The following is an 18,280-nucleotide window of genomic DNA, read 5'->3' on the forward strand; positions in this document are numbered from 1 at the left end:
TGAAGTTGGGTGAAATATGTGGACATCTGATCATGTGATATGATATCTGATCATGTAAATAAGCAATTGTCATTTATCTAAAAAAAAATGAAACACTCATGTAAATGGAGCAATGGGCATGATTTATCAATGTACTCATATCAACCAATTAGGTTCAAATAGTAATTCTTAAACAGTCAACAGACAGTAGACATGTGTGGTTTGTTTTGTTCCGTAACAAAATTCGGACAAAATTTTTGTTATTTGGAATATAGCGCTACCCCCCTTCCCCCTGGGGGGGGGGGGGGCACTTGTATTATTGCCCAGGTTTCCCCCTTTTTTCACCCCTCAGCCAGGCATAAGGAATTTTTCACAGCCAGGTACACACACACTTTTGCTCGTTGTCTTTAGTGATCAGTTTAGTGGATGTTTGTTCACACTGAGGACATCTAGCTGATCTCTTACTTGAGCACTCTTGAAGTCCTGGCTGAAAGCAGATAGCATACTTCTCTTAGAATTGTAGCAGCAAGTAATTTAGAAGTGAGCAAAGTCCCTTTTTGCAGTAGTAAGAGAGAATCCATTAGATTTTCCTAACAGTCTCTCTGCTAAGCAGAGAAACACAGCTATACTTAACCTAACTATACAAATCCTAGCACCTGACTAGGAGGGTGCTACATGAGATTCGGATGTATCCAAATTTCAGAATTACAATAGTAATGAATTTAAACAAATCCGAAATAATGAAACAATATTTTGTCCAAAATTTGAATCAAATTCGAATTGAAGTTGAAAACAAATTTGAAATATAAACATATGGCCCCATTGCATAATGAAACATACATACCACTCCCAGCATGCAATGGGGCCACCCTCCCCTGCAATTGGCCAGGGCTCTATCTATATTCAAGGTCTTGTATCTTATATCTAAGGTCTTCACTGAAGCCCGCCTCACCACCTGCCCCCTGGACCCTATCCCCTCACAGCTCCTCCAGTCACCCCCCCTCCATCATTTGCTCCTTCACCCACATCTTCAATCTCTCCCTCTCCACTGACACCTTCCCCTCCCCTCTAAAGCACGCACACATCAACCCCTTACTTAAAAAACCCTCCCTTGACCCCACTAACCTTAACAACGTTAGACCCATCTCCCTGCTGCCTTTCACTTCCAAGCTCCTTGAGCACCTGGCCTACAATCGCCTAAGCGCCCACCTCACTGATAACAACCTCCTTGACCTCCTACAGTCTGGCTTCTGTCCCCTGCACTCCACCGAAACCGCCCTACTTAAAATCACCAACGACCTGCTAACCGCCAAAGCCAATGGCCACTATTCTATCCTCCTGCTCCTCGACCTCTCCGCGGCCTTCAACACTGTTGACCACCCTCTCCTCCTTGCCAAACTGCACTCCCTTGGCGCTATATAAATACTGTATAATAATAATAATAATGTTGCTCATCTGCCTAGTTCCCTCCCAGCTTCTGGAAGGCTCTCATAGCTTCCTGAAGGCAGGCAGTACTCAAGGCAAACTCCAGCAGTACCGGAGCATCATGAGCAGACCTGACTAATCCATCACAGTACTCTGTTGAGCAGAAAAACACAGCTATACTTAACCTAACTGTACAAATCCTAGCATTTAACTAGGAGGGTGCTACAGGAGATTCAGATGTATCCAAATTTCCGAATTACAATAGTAACAAATTTAAACAAATCTGAAATAATGAAATTAAATTATGTCTGAAATGTGAATCAAATTTGAATTGAATTCTAAAACAAATTCGAAATATAAACATATTGCTGACTAATGCTGATTTCCTTCAAAGACTGTGTGTATTAGTGTTAGAATATAGCCTTCCTCTGGAATTTAAATTTCGAAAAGAATAGAACAGAATAAAACAGAAGAGAATATATAGAATAGATCAGAGTAGAATAGAAAAGAATAGAGTAAAACAGAACAGAATAGAATAGAAAATAAAGGAATTGAATAAAATAGAACAGAAAATAAAGGAATAGAATTGAAAAGAATAGAATAGATAAGAATAGAACAGAATAAAAATAAAAATCGAAGTAAAATAGAAAAAATATAGCTGTCTTCTGAATTTTGAAAATAATAGAATAAAATGAATAGAAAATAAAGGCATAGAATATAATAGAATAGAATTGAAAATAAAATAGAAAAGAATAGAATAGAATAGAAAATAAAAGAATAGATAAAAAAAATAGAATAGAATAGAATAGAATAGAATAGAAAGAATATAACTGTCTTCCAAAATTAAAATTTCAACTAGAATAGAATAGATCTAGCTATTCTTCACAATGAATTTGGATTGATTTGATAATTTCTATTTTGAATTCGATTCAAATTTGTTTATTTCAAATCCATTGAAAAATTTGAACATTGGCGAAAACAAATAAACTAAACTAAACAAAACGAATGCAACAAAATTAAATTAGTAACTTAAAAAATTGACATGAAACAAATGTTTTCATTCTTCATATGTCTAACAGGTTTTGTTTTCAAATATGATGCCTGATCTTCATTAATCTTAACAGCGAGACAATGAAAGCAATATGAGGCAATGGCCATATTTAGAGCCAAATCACGTCATTAACTGCCATGGAAACCAAAAAGAGAAAGCACTTTTCACTTATCACGCTTGGATGTTCTTATATTTTGTTCCAGGTCTGCAGCTATCCCTAGGAACAAGGAGTTACAGTAGCTTGGAAGACAAAACCCAAAGGGAAGCACACAACTAGCTCTATAAATCACTTTATTAAAATGGACATGTGTTTTATCTTAATAATGTGATTTGTTGCACTAGTTGGTTGTTTCCCTTTGTGTTACCTTTTGTCTTCCTGACATGGAAAACCTTCCACAATTTTTGCAGTGTATCACAAAATGTTAGATATAAGCACCTTCCAGATAAAAAAAAAGTCAATTTTCCTTAGATTATACTGTATGGTACCTCCATGATTACGGCACTTGCCAGTCTAATACTCACTCTCACTAACCTGATTCTCTAAAGTTTATGCATCCATTTAATGCACAACAGTTCAGCCTTTTCGCTGCCAGAGCATTTTTTTGCACACGCTTAAAAATCATTTTAGGCATGAAGATTGCATAAACCCTCAACACATTATATATTTTCTGAGAGAATTAAGTAGTTGCAATTTTTTATGTCACACAATATTACTCAAAGGCCTAGGAAACACACAATTTCAGTAAAAAAATACACTAAAGTTAATTTTAAGGCACACAAACACAATAAATTACCCAGTTTTGTTGGTAAAATATAAAATGTGAGGTTGTACTGAGCAAAAAGATACCCAACATGTCAAACTTTAAATTTGCATGCGCCCATGAAATGATGACAAACTTCAATATTCTATATTTTCCATAGGTAACTCTTTAACCACTTGACAACCGGGCTATAGCGTGAACGACGGCTAAAGCTCAGTTGTTCAGTTCCGGGAGGGTGTCATATGATGTCCTCCCAGAACACGCCCCCGTGGCGCGCACCCTGCACTGTCTGTGATCGATGTGTCCTACGGACACAGCTGATCACATGACAAGGTAAACGGCCAATCAGAGTGGCCTTTTACCACGTGATCAGCTGTGTCCAATGACACGGCTGATCACACGGTAAACACAGTTGCCAGTTGCCACAGTGCCCTGATTATCAGTGCATCCCCAAATGTGCCCAGCAGTAGCGCCCATCAGTGCTCAGCAGCGCCACCCATCAGTGCCCAGCAGTGTCACCCAGCAGTGCCCCCTAGCAGTGCCCATCAGTGCCACCAGACACATGTAATGGCACATCAATTAGTGCATTCAGTCAGTGCCGCCAGTCAGTGCTGCCAATCAGTGCCGCCAGTCACTGCCCATCAGTGCTGCCTCATCAGTGCAGCCTATTAGTGTCCATCAGTGCTGCCTATCAGTGCTACCTCATCAGTGCCCATCACTGCTGCATATCAGTGCCCCCTCAACAGTGCCCATCAGTGTCCATCAGTGCTGCCTATCAGTGCCCATCAGTGCAGCCTCATCAACGCACATCAGTGAAGGGGGAAGTTTACCTGTTTGCAAAATGTTATAATAGAAACAAAGAAAAACTTTTTTTAAATTTTTCTCTTTTTTTGTTTATAGTGCAAAAAATAAAAAACCCAGTGGCGATTAAATACCACCAAAAGAAATGTTTATTTGTGTGAAAAAAATGCTAATAATTTCATATGGGTACAGTGTTGCATGACTGCGCAATTTTTATTCAAAGTGCAACAGTGCTGAAAGCTGAAAATTGGAATGGGCCAGAAGGGGGTAAAAGTGCCCAGTAGGCAAGTGGTTAAAAGCCCCCTATAGGTCATCAGGTTGGCGTTACGGAGGAGGTCTGCTGATAGAAATATTTTTCTCACTCCGGCGCATGTGGTGATATGCAACATGTGTATCACAATCAATGTTTTCATGTGTAGGCGCCCCCGGCGTATGTGTTTACATTTGTATGTGCGTATATGCAGCTGGAGCAGTTCAGGTCTGTGTTCAGCTCACCAGCCAAAAAACAACTGTTAGTGGCTCGATTTCATAGACACACCCTTTGGACTACAGGAGGTGTTGTAACCACGTCTGCTGTGATGTGTGTAAATCTTACATTTCCTAGCAGCATACACAGTGCTATGCAAGCCACATCTGTTTGCTACTCAGAGAGGTAAGGTTTGAAATGAGTCTGCTGGCCCACCACCATTCACAAATCTGGACTTCTGGGACATGTAGTTCCAAACTGGCTGCACATGTCATTGCAGTGTGACATATTGGCTTCCTTTCACTGGTTGATGCTGAGCAAGAGGCTTAGATTGTCACTTGACCATAATTTTTTTTTTCCTGTTTTAGGGCCAATTCACACCAGTGCGTTCATCTTCGTTTTAGCACAGCTTTAAAACGCAGATCAATGGAAGGACATCTCAAAACAATAATTTCCAATGTGTCCTATTCACACCATAACGCTGTGCTGACCTGTGTTGCACTTAAATGCATTTTAGCGCAATGGATGTAAGTGAGTGCAAACGGATGTCAACACAATGCACAGGATATCCTGTGAAAATGCAGTACGCTTTAACGCACACTAAAATGCATGTCAACGGATGTCAAAAATGTATGTCAATGGACGCCAAAAATGTATGTCAATGGATGTCAGCGCAGGACTAAAATAGAGGGAAATGTACATCCATTTTCTATCCATTTTAGTACAAGTCAGTGTGAACTGGCCCTTAGAGTATTATGTAGCGCCACCTCCACAGGAGCCGTTTGTTGCTCCGGTTTCCCCTTACCCACAAATAGGCACAATGTATTTCTTCAGCCAAACACACAGAAACGTCTGCTTGTTATGTTCAGTGACCAGTCAAGGGGATATTTTGTTTTTGGAGTTTATTGTAGAACTGGGGATAGGGATGGGGAACTGTAGTAGGACACTCCAAATCAGAACTATTCACACTGAGAACACACTGAGAACATCTAGCTTATCTCTTAGTTGAGCAGTTACGAAGTCTTGTCTGACAATAGAAAACAGACTTCCCTTTGTCACAAAAAGCAGCATGTAGTTTAGAAGTGAGCAAAGTCCCTTTAGCAGTAGTAGTTACAGGGATGAGCTCCTCAGGTATTATTATTATTATTAATATGCAGTATTTATAAAGTGCCAACAGTTCGCTCAGCGCTGTACATTACAATTGGAGACAGAACATGCGATAGTACAATAACAATACAATGCGATACACGAGGGGTTCGAGGGCCCTGCTCCTTGGAGCTTACAATCTAGGAGGGAGGGGATAGTGGTACAGGAGGAAATAGCTGTGGGGGATGGAGTGGTAGGAAGAGTGGAGGAGGTCGGGAATTAGCAGGGGGTGGGGTAGGCTTAGTTAGTAAAAAATAGGTTTAGAGGTTCAAATATAAATTACTGTATCACCCAATATATGGCTTCCATCCAGTAGGCAAAAAATATGCAGACCAACAAAGAAATTTGTGAAAAAAGATTCACAGGAAAGCGGCTACTTTATGGACAGAATGCGATACTCAGAAAAATTTCCAAAAATTATGCTTTATTACACATTAATAATAGACAATCAGCAAACGCCCTGGTTTACCATCACCTCAGTATGAGACAATACACACAGACCTAAAACCATTTAAAATCACACTAAGACCGGTCTGGATATATATGTACTGCAAAGGCTGTGACAACCGTAATCTAGAGCATTTGCAGCACCGCACATTGGTTACACTCCCTGTAGGAGGTATTTTCAAAAAATTGTACCATAGGTATATAATATCACATGCTATGCACATAAGCAGATACAGTTACCACGTGGAGAGAAACATAACCCTAAGCCTATACAAGGCAATGTGGGCAAAAACTTCAATGAAAAAAAGGGGGGATATACCCCAGTAATGTAATTTTGGATTCATGCAGTACAACCCTATAAAGGCACATGTGGTTGGGGCCCATCTACCAGTGGTAGATGCACATAGTTGCAAAGATTTTTATAGATGAAAGAGTCCCTGTTGATGTCTTGATGGAGAAATAAATGTAGATAGCAGAGGCCTGCTTTATATGGTTTCTTCACCACAACATGTGGACTGCAAGCCACTTTAACCCCTTCACGCCTAAGGGTAAAACAAATCTAAATGCCTAAGCACAATTCTGCAACGTTGACATGTGATAGTAAAACCGTACATATCGTCACAACTACTTTGTACATCCAGGTGGATTATACCTTGTTTTTGTCAGGACAAATTGGGCTTTCATTTGGTGGTAAATGGTCATGGATAGCTCCTAATTTTTTTTTATTATTAAAGGAAAACTGGGCCAAAATAGTAAAAAAAAACATTTTTTTATATTTAACTGTGTGTTTCTTGTTACGACCATAACCTACCACCAAAGAACAACCCAAAATACATTCTCCAGTTCTTGACGATCGCAGCGATACCATATATGTGTATGTTATTTGTTGTTTGTACCCGTAGTACAGCCCAGAAACAACAGTGCGCATTTTGTTTTTGTCTTTTTTTTTTATTTTTTTTTTTACATAAAACACACTGTCACTGACATTGACATTAACACTAACTGACACTGATACCAATTTTTTTTTAAATCCTGACCTTTGACCCTGACCTTTGCCCTTGACCCTGACCTTTGACCCTGACCTTGACCCAAACACTAACCCTGGTACTGAACTAGATCAAACCTTGATCTAGGTATTTTTCTTTATTTTTTAATATTTATTTATCTTTTTTTTTTTTTTTTTTACAAACTTTTTTTTCCTCTCTATGTCAGGAGTTCGAGAGATACAATGTATCTCTCTTCTCCATTCATAGAGAGAGAGAAAACAAGGGGGCCGAGCTGCACAGTGATTGATCACTGTGATAGCCAATCAGAGGCTATCACAGCGATCACGTGACCCGGAATCAGGGGTCCCGATCGTTAGAACGGGACCCGGGGCTCTCAGTGACACCGCGGTCTTGGTGCTGGGAGCGCGCCGAGCGGCGCGCTCCCAGCACAAAGACAGGTACGCAAATATGCGGCCCCACGGAAAAAAGCCCAGGTCCGTGAGGCCGCATATTTGTGTTACGTCGGCGTCAAGGGGTTAATATTTGAGATAGAATGAGGCCCGATGGGTCTTCCGCCTGTTGCAATATATGTTGTTGTATACCTTGCATCTAGATAATGCATCATAATGTCCCCATCCTGAAATAAGACAAATAATATGAGGATAATCACTCTGGGTACTCTCACTCTGATGTATATAGAGTATAAGTAACAAGAAACCTTCTTCATTATTCCTGTAACAGTCCACTCACCACCTGTGCCATGGGTAGTAAAAAATAGAAATATCCTTCATAGGTACTGCCGTGTTGATCCAGGGAACAACCGCTTACATCAGCCGACATTTTGCGGGTTTCAACCTCTCCATGGCGCCTGTACAGCTTTTGCATGACTCATGGCATGTGAAAATGTCTGCCTCCCTGTAGGTCGGCGTGCATATCGCCAATGCGCATGACCGGAAGTGACGTATCTGACCTATGACGTCAACGCGTTTCGCCGATAGGCGTATCTCACTCAGCTTCGTCAGGACCAACACGGCAGTACCTATGAAGGATGTTTGCAGTCCACATGTTGTGGTGAAGAAACCATATAAAGCAGGCCTCTGCTATCTACATTTATTTCTCCATCAAGACATCAACAGGGACTCTTTCATCTATAAGAATCTTTGCAACTATGTGCGTCTACCACGGGTAGATGGGCCCCAACCACATGTGCCTTTATAAGGTTGTACTGCATGAATCCATAATTACATTACTGGGGTATATCCCCCCTTTTTTTCATTCAAGTTTTTACCCACATTGCCATGTATAGGCTTAGGGTTATGTTTCTCTCCACGTGGTAACTGTATCTGCTTATATGCATAGCGCGTGATATTATATACCTATGGTACAATTTTTTGAAAATACCTCCTGCAGGGAGTATAACCAATGTGCGGTGCTGCAAATGCTTTAGACTATGGTTGTCACAGCCTTTGCAGCACATATATATCCAGACCGGTCTTGGTGTGATTTTAAATGGTTTTAGGTCTGTGTGTATTGTCTCATACTGAGGTGATGGTAAACCAGGGCGATTGCCCGATTGTCTATTATTAATGTGTAATAAAGCATAATTTTTGGAAATTTTGCTGAGTATCGCATTCTGTCCATAATGTAGCCGCTTTCCTGTGAATCTCTTTTCACAAATTTCTTTGTTGGTGGGGTAGGCTTCCCTGAAGAGGTGGGTTTTCAGGCTGCGCCTAAAGGAGAGGAGAGTAGGTAATAGTCTGATGGATTGGGGTAGGGAGTTCCAGAGTATGGGTGATGCCCTGGAGAAGTCCTGGAGGCGTGCATGGGAGGAGGAGACTAGGGAACTAGAGAGAAGGAGGTCTTGTGAGGAGCGGAGGGTGCGTTTTGGGTGGTATTTGGATATTAGGTCGGTGATGTAGCTTGGGGCAGTATTATGGACAGCTTTGTACATCAGTGTTAGGATTTTGAATTTGATCTGGTGGGCAATCGGAAGCCAGTGGAGGGATTGGCAGAGGGGGGTGGCGGAAGCGGAGCGGTTGGTAAGGTGAATGAGTCTGGCTGCCATATTCAGGATCGATTGAAGCTGGGATAGTCTGTGGTGAGGCAGGCCAGTGAGGAGGGAGTTGCAGTAATTTAAAGTAGTAAAGTTGCTGGTATAAGCCAGTTATGACAGACTACGATAGCCCAAAGGTAACATAACTAAGCAAAGTCCTTTGTGGTAGTAGCACTTAGACAATCTCTTCGGAACACTAGCCAGTGTTCCCTTGTTCCAGACCCACTCTGACTATCAAACCCTAGGGGAGGTAGCAAGCACACAGCGTCCCCAAGTTCCTCAATGTCAGTACTTACAAGGCCCAAGGATAGAGTGGATACTTCCTTCCAATCTTCCAAGCGAAACCCAAAGTGATACCAGACAGAGCCTTGGCAGATAACTCCTCTTAGTCACCTTCCTGCAAAACCAGGGTCTCTCTCTCTCTAGCTTCAGGCTCTCAGGTTGACCCACCTGAGGCCACATGGCAGCATGTGTCAGGCAAGGCAGCCTGCCTCCAGCCTGGCTGGTGCAATCCACTCCCAGGAAAGACACTGAACCCATGTGCTCTCAGACTATAAATACCACTCCTAGCATGCAATGGGACTGCCTTCCCCTGCAATTGGCCAGGGATGCCTCCTTATTCATGCTGTTCCTTTGCCTAGCCCCTACCCATTTTCTGGAAGGCTCTCATAGCTTCCTGAAGGCAGGCAGAACTCAGACAAACTCCAAAAGCACCAGAGCAGCATGAGCAGACCTAACTCATCAATCACAGCACTCTGTTAAGCGCTTAAGGATATACCGCTACAGGGCGGCACCTGTGTTCAGAATCACATATATATATACGTGATTTAGCATTTCCGGGTAGGGAGCATGCGCATGGATGTCAATCACCGGGTCCCGGACGGTAATTACCCACCAGCACCCGGTGATTACCAAGCATCTCCAACGGGGAGGAAGATTGTTTTGTTTACAAACAATCTTCCTCCCTGTCAGCTCGAGCACACTGCTCAGGATGGCTGTGTACAGCACAGCCATCCCAATCAGTGTGCTTACAGTGAATAACACCCCCCACGACCCCCAGTAAAATACTCCCAGAAGACATTTAGCCCTTTGATCGCCCCTCACATTAACCCCTTCCTGCCCAGTGCTATTAGTGCAGTGGCAGTGCTTTTTTTTAGCATTGATCACTGTATTGTATTGGTATCACTGGGGTGTCAGTGACACCAAGTTAGTTCCCCCCCAGTGTTAGAATGTCCGCCGCAGTCCCGCTAAAAGTCTTTGATCGCCACCATTACTAGTAGAAAAAAAAATCCCATTATCTATACCGCCATTTGTAAACACTATAACTTTCATGTAAACCAATAAATTTACACGTATTGGGATTTTTTTTTAGTAAAGACATGTCACAGAATACATTTTGGCCTAAATTTATGACGAAATTTGATTTTGGAAATTTTTTTTTACTGGACATGTTTAATAGCAAAAAGTCCAAAATATAGTTTTTTTTCCTCAAAATTGTTGGTCTTTTTTTGCTCATAGTGCAAAAATTAAAAAACACACAGGCGATCAAATACCACCAAAAGAAAGAACGTAAATTTCATTTGGGTGCAGCATTGCATGACCACACAATTGTCAGTTAAAGTAACGCAGCACCATAACGCAAGAAACGGGCCTGGTCATCAAAGGGGGTAAATCCTAAGGAGGGCAAGTGGTTAAGCAGACACAGCTATACTTAACCTACTAATACACATCCTAGCACCTAACTAAGGGCTCGTTCACACTTGACTATTATTATTATTATACAGTATTTATAAAGTGCCAATAGTTCGCTCAGCGCTGTACATTACAAAGGGGGACAGAACATGTAACAGAACAATAACAATACAATGCAAAACATGAGGGGATCGAGGGCCCTGCTCTTTCGAGCTTACAATCTAGGAGGGAGGGGATGGTGGCACAGGAGGAGAAAGCTGTGGGGGATGGAGTGGTAGGAAGAGTGGAGGAGGTTGGAAAGTTAGCAGGGGGTGGGGTAGGCTTCCCTGAAGAGGTGGGTTTTCAGGGTGCGCCTAAAGGAGAGGAGAGTAGATGATAATCTGATGGGTTGGGGCAGGGAGTTCCAGAGGATGGGTGACACCCTGGAGAAGTCCTGGAGGTGGGCATGGGAGGAGGAGACCAGGGAACTAGAGAGAAAGAGGTCTTGTGAGGAGCGGAGTGTGCGTGCTGGGTGGTACTTGGATATTAGGTTGGTGATGTAGTGCGGGGCAGTATGGTGGACGGCTTTGTACGTCAGTGTTAGAAACAATTGAGTACTGTCCGTGATACTTTTTTTATTTGCACTAACATACAATTTTGAGGACAAGCTTTCGGGGAATGTCCCTTTCTTCAAGGTCTAAGCAGTACTACTCACAAAGTTAGCAGAATGTTAGAAAAGATGAAAGAAAACGAAAAAAAGGAGGCTAGAGATAAGATGCAGTCAAAGCGAGGGGGGAGGGGATACTACACTCACACAGAGGGAGTCAAGCTACAGCTAATAGTCATAAAAATGTTGGATAATGATTGAGGAATCCCATGTCCAAATTAAGGCCCTTATCTCTTGTGTCAAATAGAATTATCATTCTTAGTTCAAAAGTTTTTCTTTCCTGAATGGATTTGAAATTTCCTTTAAGTACTAAAACATTGAGGTCTCCCATTGTGTGGCCTGGTTGTGCGAAATGGTGTCCTACAGGTGTGCAGAGGTCATCTTCTTTATGTTCCTTGATGGTATGTCTGTGCAAATTCATCCTTGTTTGCAACTTCTGTCCTGTTTCGCCAAAATTACTGTGCATTTTCTGCACTGGATAAGATACACAACATTACTGGAGGTGCAGCTGTATGATCCGGAGATATTGAAGATCCCTTTTGAGTTTCTGACACTTTTTGATGGATTGATTTGGTTGCACAGTTTGCAGCGTTTCTTATTGCAGGGTTCGCTTCCATTATTTGTGACATCATAATCAGAAGGAAGTTTCCTACTGATAAGTTTATTTCTGAGGTTGGGTTGTTGTCTGAAGGCCAGTATTGGGGGTTGCTGGAATATTTCTTTCAGAGTTCCATCCTCTGTTATGATGGGTTGTAAATCTTTGATTATTTTTCTTATCATTTCTAGTGCTGGGTTGTATGTGGTTACTAGAGGTACACGGTTGTTTGTTTTTTTCTCCTTGTACTGAAATAGATTTTCTCTTCAGGTTCTCAAGGCTGCGTTTATGCCGGTGTTGATAGTTTTGTCCTTGTAACCTTTCTTATGGAAGGAGTCTGCTAGTGTCCCGAGATGTTTATCTCTGTCTCTGGGGTCAGAACATATTCGGTGGTATCTGATGGCCTGAGTGTGTATGATGGCACGTTTCGTGTGTTGGGGGTGGAAGCTGGAACTGTGGAGGTAGTTGCATCTGTCAGTGGGTTTCCTGCACAACCAGGCCACACAATGGGAGACCTCAATGTTTTAGTACTTAAAGGAAATTTCAAATCCATTCAGGAAAGAAAAACTTTTGAACTAAGAATGATAATTCTATTTGACACAAGAGATAAGGGCCTTAATTTGGACATGAGATTCCTCAATCATTATCCAACATTTTTATGACTATTAGCTGTAGCTTGACTCCCTCTGTGTGAGTGTAGTATCCCCTCCCCCCTCGCTTTGACTGCATCTTATCTCTAGCCTCCTTTTTTTCGTTTTCTTTCATCTCTTCTAACATTCTGCTAAAACTTTGTGAGTAGTACTGCTTAGACCTTGAAGAAGGGGACATTCCCCGAAAGCTTGTCCTCAAAATTGTATGTTAGTGCAAATAAAAAAAGTATCACGGACAGTACTCAATTGTTTCTGTCACAAATGCACTAATACGGCTACAATCACCTCATACGTCAGTTTTAGGATTTTGAATTTGATCCATTGCGCAATCGGAAGCCAGTGGAGGGATTGGCAGAGGGGGGTGGTGGAAACGGAGCGGTTGATAAGGTGGATGAGTCTGGCAGCCGTATTCAGGATCGACTGAAGCGGGGATAGCCAGCGGTGAGGCAGGCCAGTAAGGAGGGAGTTGCAGTAATTGAGTCAAGATATGATGAGGGAGTGGATGAGCTGTTTAGTGGTTTCCAACTCTTGCCAAACGCCCCTATAGCGTTTGACAAGCATTGGTCCGGCGTTTGCGGAGCGTTTTCAACGCTCCGCAAACGCCGCATGTGCAGTTTAGCGGCTGTTGCTAGGCATTTGCCAAGCGTTAAAACGCCCCACAAATGCCTATAGTGAAGTTTGAATGGTGTTAACGCTCTGCAAATGCCCCGCAGCCGTGTCGCAACTGCACCGCAAAAAGCCGGTCGGGCGTTTGTGGAGCGGCACCATAGACTTGAATAGGAGGCTTCAACTCCTCCTGACTCAACCAGAGGCGTCCGTTTTGCTGCGACGCAACGCTAACGCTCCCGTTTGAACAGCACCATGTGCTGCAATGTGCAGAATTTTCCCAGGCGTTTGGGAAACGGTAAAAACGCTTCCCAAACACCTGTCTGCCGCTTGCTAACAAGGCTAGTGTGAACGTAGCCATAGAGGGTGCTACATTATAATGCCACTATATATCAAAATAATGTAAGACAGTTGGATAGCGCAAAGTCTAGGAAAGTCTGTAAATACATATTCCAACATACTGGAGTTGGGCTTTAGGTTACTTTAATGTTGGTCCCTACACACAAGCCCCATACCGCCTTTTGGAGCTTTGAATAACCTTATGCTCTTGTACTGACATTTATGGCACCTAAACCCATAAAACCTCATCAAACCTGTATACTGCTACAAAATCTGGATCTCAAGCACCACACCACCTTGTATTATAGTGTAGTTAAGTAAACAGCATAATGTTATGGGTATGGGTTGCTATAGAGAGTTTCAGTTTAGTTGTATATCTAGAGCTGACTCTTGACTTGTATTGCCTTTTAACAAGACTCTTTTGTATTTTTCTTTTATTTTCTGACAGTGTGTATTCACACAATTTGAAATAAACATGAAACCAGATGAAGCAATCATTACACATATTTTAATACCGGACTGAACTGTCATCTGCTGAGATGTCTTCTTTCTACTTGTTTACTTTGCACATGGCCTGAATACTTCAACAGAGAACAAAGACATAACTAAGCGATAAAGTAATAGGCAGGAGGTGGACTGGTCAAAGGCTACAACAGACATAAATAATTATTCTCAACTGTATTCTCAAAGTTCCTGCACCCCATTGATAGTTACAGTCTAAGATCTTATTGTAAAACCTGCTACTTATATTTTAAAGTATACCTTCACATATTTAAATTTATTATTTTTGTCCCCAAAAAGTGTCAATAGTCCTCCTATAAGGGCCAATCTTCACCTACCCCCCCCCCCCCCCACACACACACACACACTCCAGCCCTGCCCCATTTGACATCCTCTTTGGTCATGTGCAGGCAGTCCTCTTCCTCTGAGCCCAACTTGTCATTTACTTACCCCCCTAGGGGGAGTGAAATCATGCAGGATGCTGGGCTCACAGTACTCTAAGACTTAGTAGAGATTAAATTATTATTTCAGCAAGAATGATATTAACTTTAATGAATGTTATATGTACAACATTAGCATTGTGAATGCATTGTGAAGTAAATATAGAAACCTTTTAGTGACTAATTGCTATAATACATCTTTAGCTTTTATTTCTAGCTGACTCATCTAACTGCATAAACGCATTAATATACAACGATATTGGAGCGTTAGTGCCATAGGTTAACAGCTTGTAATATTTTCAGCTGTTTTTTTTTTACCTTATTTGAGCAAGAAGCCCAATTTTCTATCCATTATTAAACACTATTAAACATTTTACATCAATTTTGAGATATAAAAGCATGACTCTCCAGTATTTACATGACTCATGCTATGGTCATAACAGTTTATATGCCCTTCAGTACTGAGTATAGGTTTTTAAAAATGGGGGGCAAAAAAGGTTACCCCCCTCTCTCAAAAGATCAGTCTAGTGTTGAAGAGCTTTAGGCTTTTCCACACCACTACTTGCCCAATATTGATATAGGAATGCGGGAATTTATATGAAGCAGAGTAAGTAAATTGCAGGTCACTGGAAATAATTTGTGTTGAATTAATGAACGTCATCATTAAAATTATAACATTTGAACAGGATTATAAGGATCTCCCAGAGTACTGCACTCTACTCTACTGGTCCTTCATTACAGGGATAGCAGCTTAGAGGCAGATAAGTTGCACAAAAGCCCCTGCACATTTAGCTTTGTGAGGAACGCAGCAAAATACCTCAGCAGATTGAAACACGGAAATTGTTCTGTGCATATATATGGTTCTGGTTTTCTCCTGCGTAACCATAACACAATAAGTGTGTACTTTATTTACACATATATCCTATATTTTAGATGTTGATGAATGCCAAGCAATTCCAGGACTTTGTCAAGGAGGAAACTGCATCAACACAGATGGATCTTATGAGTGCAGATGTCCTGTTGGTCACAAACAGAGTGAAACATCTCAGAAATGTGAAGGTAAGAAACATGTGTGACAGCTTAAAGTGGAAGTCCAGGATCTAACTAACAAAGCCTAAATCTGCTCCCACCTCTTTCTAAATCATTTTCTAACTACCCTGTAAAAGGTGGATGCTTATACTTACCTATTCTTGGGAGGCCCTGGTCTGGTCGGTCATGATCTCCCCAGCGACTGGCTTCAAGGAGGGGAGAGATTGCCGACAATGACTGCAATGCGTGTGTGGTAAAGCCACCCACTAACTTACTATGGGGCATCAGTTGTCAGCTATCCCTCCTCTCCTCCAAAGCTGGCCACTGGGAGCCAATAATGTGACTGAACCAGAACATCCTCAGAATAGGTAAGTATAAGCAGTTTACCTTCACCTGGTAGTTAGAATAGGAGCTAGGAGGGGCATGGGAGCAGATTTAAGCTTAGTTAGATCTATCCTGGGTCTCCACTTTAATTAAACAACACTACAACTTTAAGAGAGCAACTTTTACAAGGATCTTTCTGTTCCTTCTAATGAATAGTGCAATGATATCAGCCATTTTATCTGTTCATTCAGAATTCATGAGAATAGATTCCCTATCCTATCTAAAGCTAAAGCAAAACGTTTCCACTATAGATGTGAGATGTTCTTATAATAATAATAAGAAGAAGCAGCATTATAAATATTTGAGTGCTTTTTTCATTAGTGTGTTGTGCATAAAAATTTATTTATCAGTGTACTGACAAATCTTGCAATGTCTAACGTTTTGAAATCTTCAAATGTACACACTTGTTTTTGGTCCAAATGCAAGTAGACTATTTATCAAAATCTACAAACATCTATAAGCAAGCAAAATAATGACTATCTACGGCCACTGGAAATAATTGGGTTTTCTTACCTGTTCCAACTTGACTCTTTGAAGAAAAGGCTTGCCTACATCATTGATAGTGGATCAAAGATTTTGATATCTGTTGTTTGTTATACTTTGCTTGGCCATTGATTGGAGAATATGTTATGTGACTTTATCAGGTCATGTGACCGGGCTATATTCATGATGCGGGTCTGGTATGGATGTCAAGGGGGTCTCCACTCAAAAATATGGTGTGGGGTCCCTTCACATTCCATACCTGATCCTAAAGGTCTGGTATGAATTATAGGGAGTCCTACACAAAACAGGAAAAAAACATGAGGTCCCCTCAAAATCAGTACCAAATCCTTATCCAGACATGCTGCCTGGTATGCCAGGAAATGGTGAAAACGAACATGCACCCCCAAACCATACAAGGCCACATGTCCTAAACATGAATGGTACCTTGCCAGAGGGGACACCTGTTCCCCATATTGATGAGGACACTGGGCCAGAGTTGTAGTGCTGTGGGCAGGAAGCTTATCAGAATCTGACAGTCTCCCAGAAAAGTCCAAGTCTTATTTATTGTTAATCATGTCATCCAGTGATGTAAATCCGCATCAATAATAATGAACAATGATCACTGGTCACTGAAAGAAAAATACTTACTGACCAACAGACACACTTAAACCCATTTCCACACTTGCTGCAAATTACATCTCTTGGTAAGGGGAAGATTGATTTTATTGAAAATTTGGCTATAGGCATATTTTGTCAGTGATGCCAGCCTCTATCCCTGCCCCTTTGTTTACATGGCCCAGGATTTCCCTGCCAGGAAATGAATGGCTCCAGGTTATACCACTGGTTGCTATGGATGCGGCTAGTGTTGGCACTGGCTGCTTCCTTAACAACCATTCACAGGCAGCTGTCAGCAGAACAGGTAAAGTTCTGCTTTCTGAAAATGGAGGAAGAGCAGCTAAATAACAAGATGCCCACCACCCATTCCTAGAATGTGATGAATTGCAGGAGAGTAGTAATAAAAGCAAAATGAATGGTGGAGAGGACAGAAGGTGGTGAGTGAGTGGCTGCTCAGTGGCAGTGGCAGTAGCTGTTCTTAACTCTTACAATGCCAAAAGACAGACACTCAGGAAGTATTCCTGACAGAGCAAGGATGATATTTACCAGACTCAGTCATCTGCAGACACTGAGATGCACACTATTAAACATAACTGTTGTGCTTGGTGCTGTATACAAAGTAAATAAATAAATACATTTCAGCTTTGGAGTAGAACTATGGCCTTCTACTAAAAACCTGTCCTACAGCAATAAATTATAATTATGACAGTTTTCTCTTAGTTCCCCTGAAAATTCCAACAAATATCTGTTGTTCCTGCCAGTGAAGTCAACCAAATGCAGCTACCTGGTATGGTGTGGCAATGATGTGGCATTTTTTCTAAATTCTGAGAAGTTTTGCCATTCTCATGTAGGCTTGGCTGCATAACCGTGGGATGAAAAAATGTTGCCATGAACATAGCTTTTATCATTGTCACTGTTGATTCACAAGTTTGTAGCTTGTCAGCAAGCACCTGGCTGCACCTTGCCCACTGCTTTCTGGATTAATAGCACTGCCTATAATGCAAAAAACTCCCACTGTAGGCTGCAATGTTTTGGAGTGTGAGCATGTGAGACACAAATAAGGGGGATTTTGGTTAGTCAGAGGCTTGTTCATCACATACTAACTAGATTTAGTACTTGTTTAGCCTGTCATCCAAGAACCTTTAGCATTTTAATAGCATTCTGCAGGCTTCAGACTCCCAAACA

At 41.6% G+C, this 18,280-nt stretch overlaps 1 protein-coding gene across 2 annotated transcripts in view; it reads left to right on the forward strand.

The window, feature by feature from the left end:
* The window catches only part of FBN2 (fibrillin 2), a 289,154-nt gene that overhangs the window by 89,300 nt on the left and 181,574 nt on the right, over positions 1–18,280 (forward strand). For both annotated transcript variants that reach the window (XM_089677738.1, XM_089677742.1), the window contains exon 7: positions 15,518–15,643. In XM_089677738.1, coding sequence (XP_089533864.1) covers positions 15,518–15,643 — 126 coding nt within the window. The remainder of the gene's footprint in view (positions 1–15,517; positions 15,644–18,280) is intronic.

This window comes from Staurois parvus, unplaced genomic scaffold (genome assembly GCF_062004578.1).
Source record: "Staurois parvus isolate SC_StPar_1 unplaced genomic scaffold, SC_StPar_1.0 ptg000014l, whole genome shotgun sequence".
Lineage (NCBI taxonomy): Eukaryota > Metazoa > Chordata > Amphibia > Anura > Ranidae > Staurois > Staurois parvus.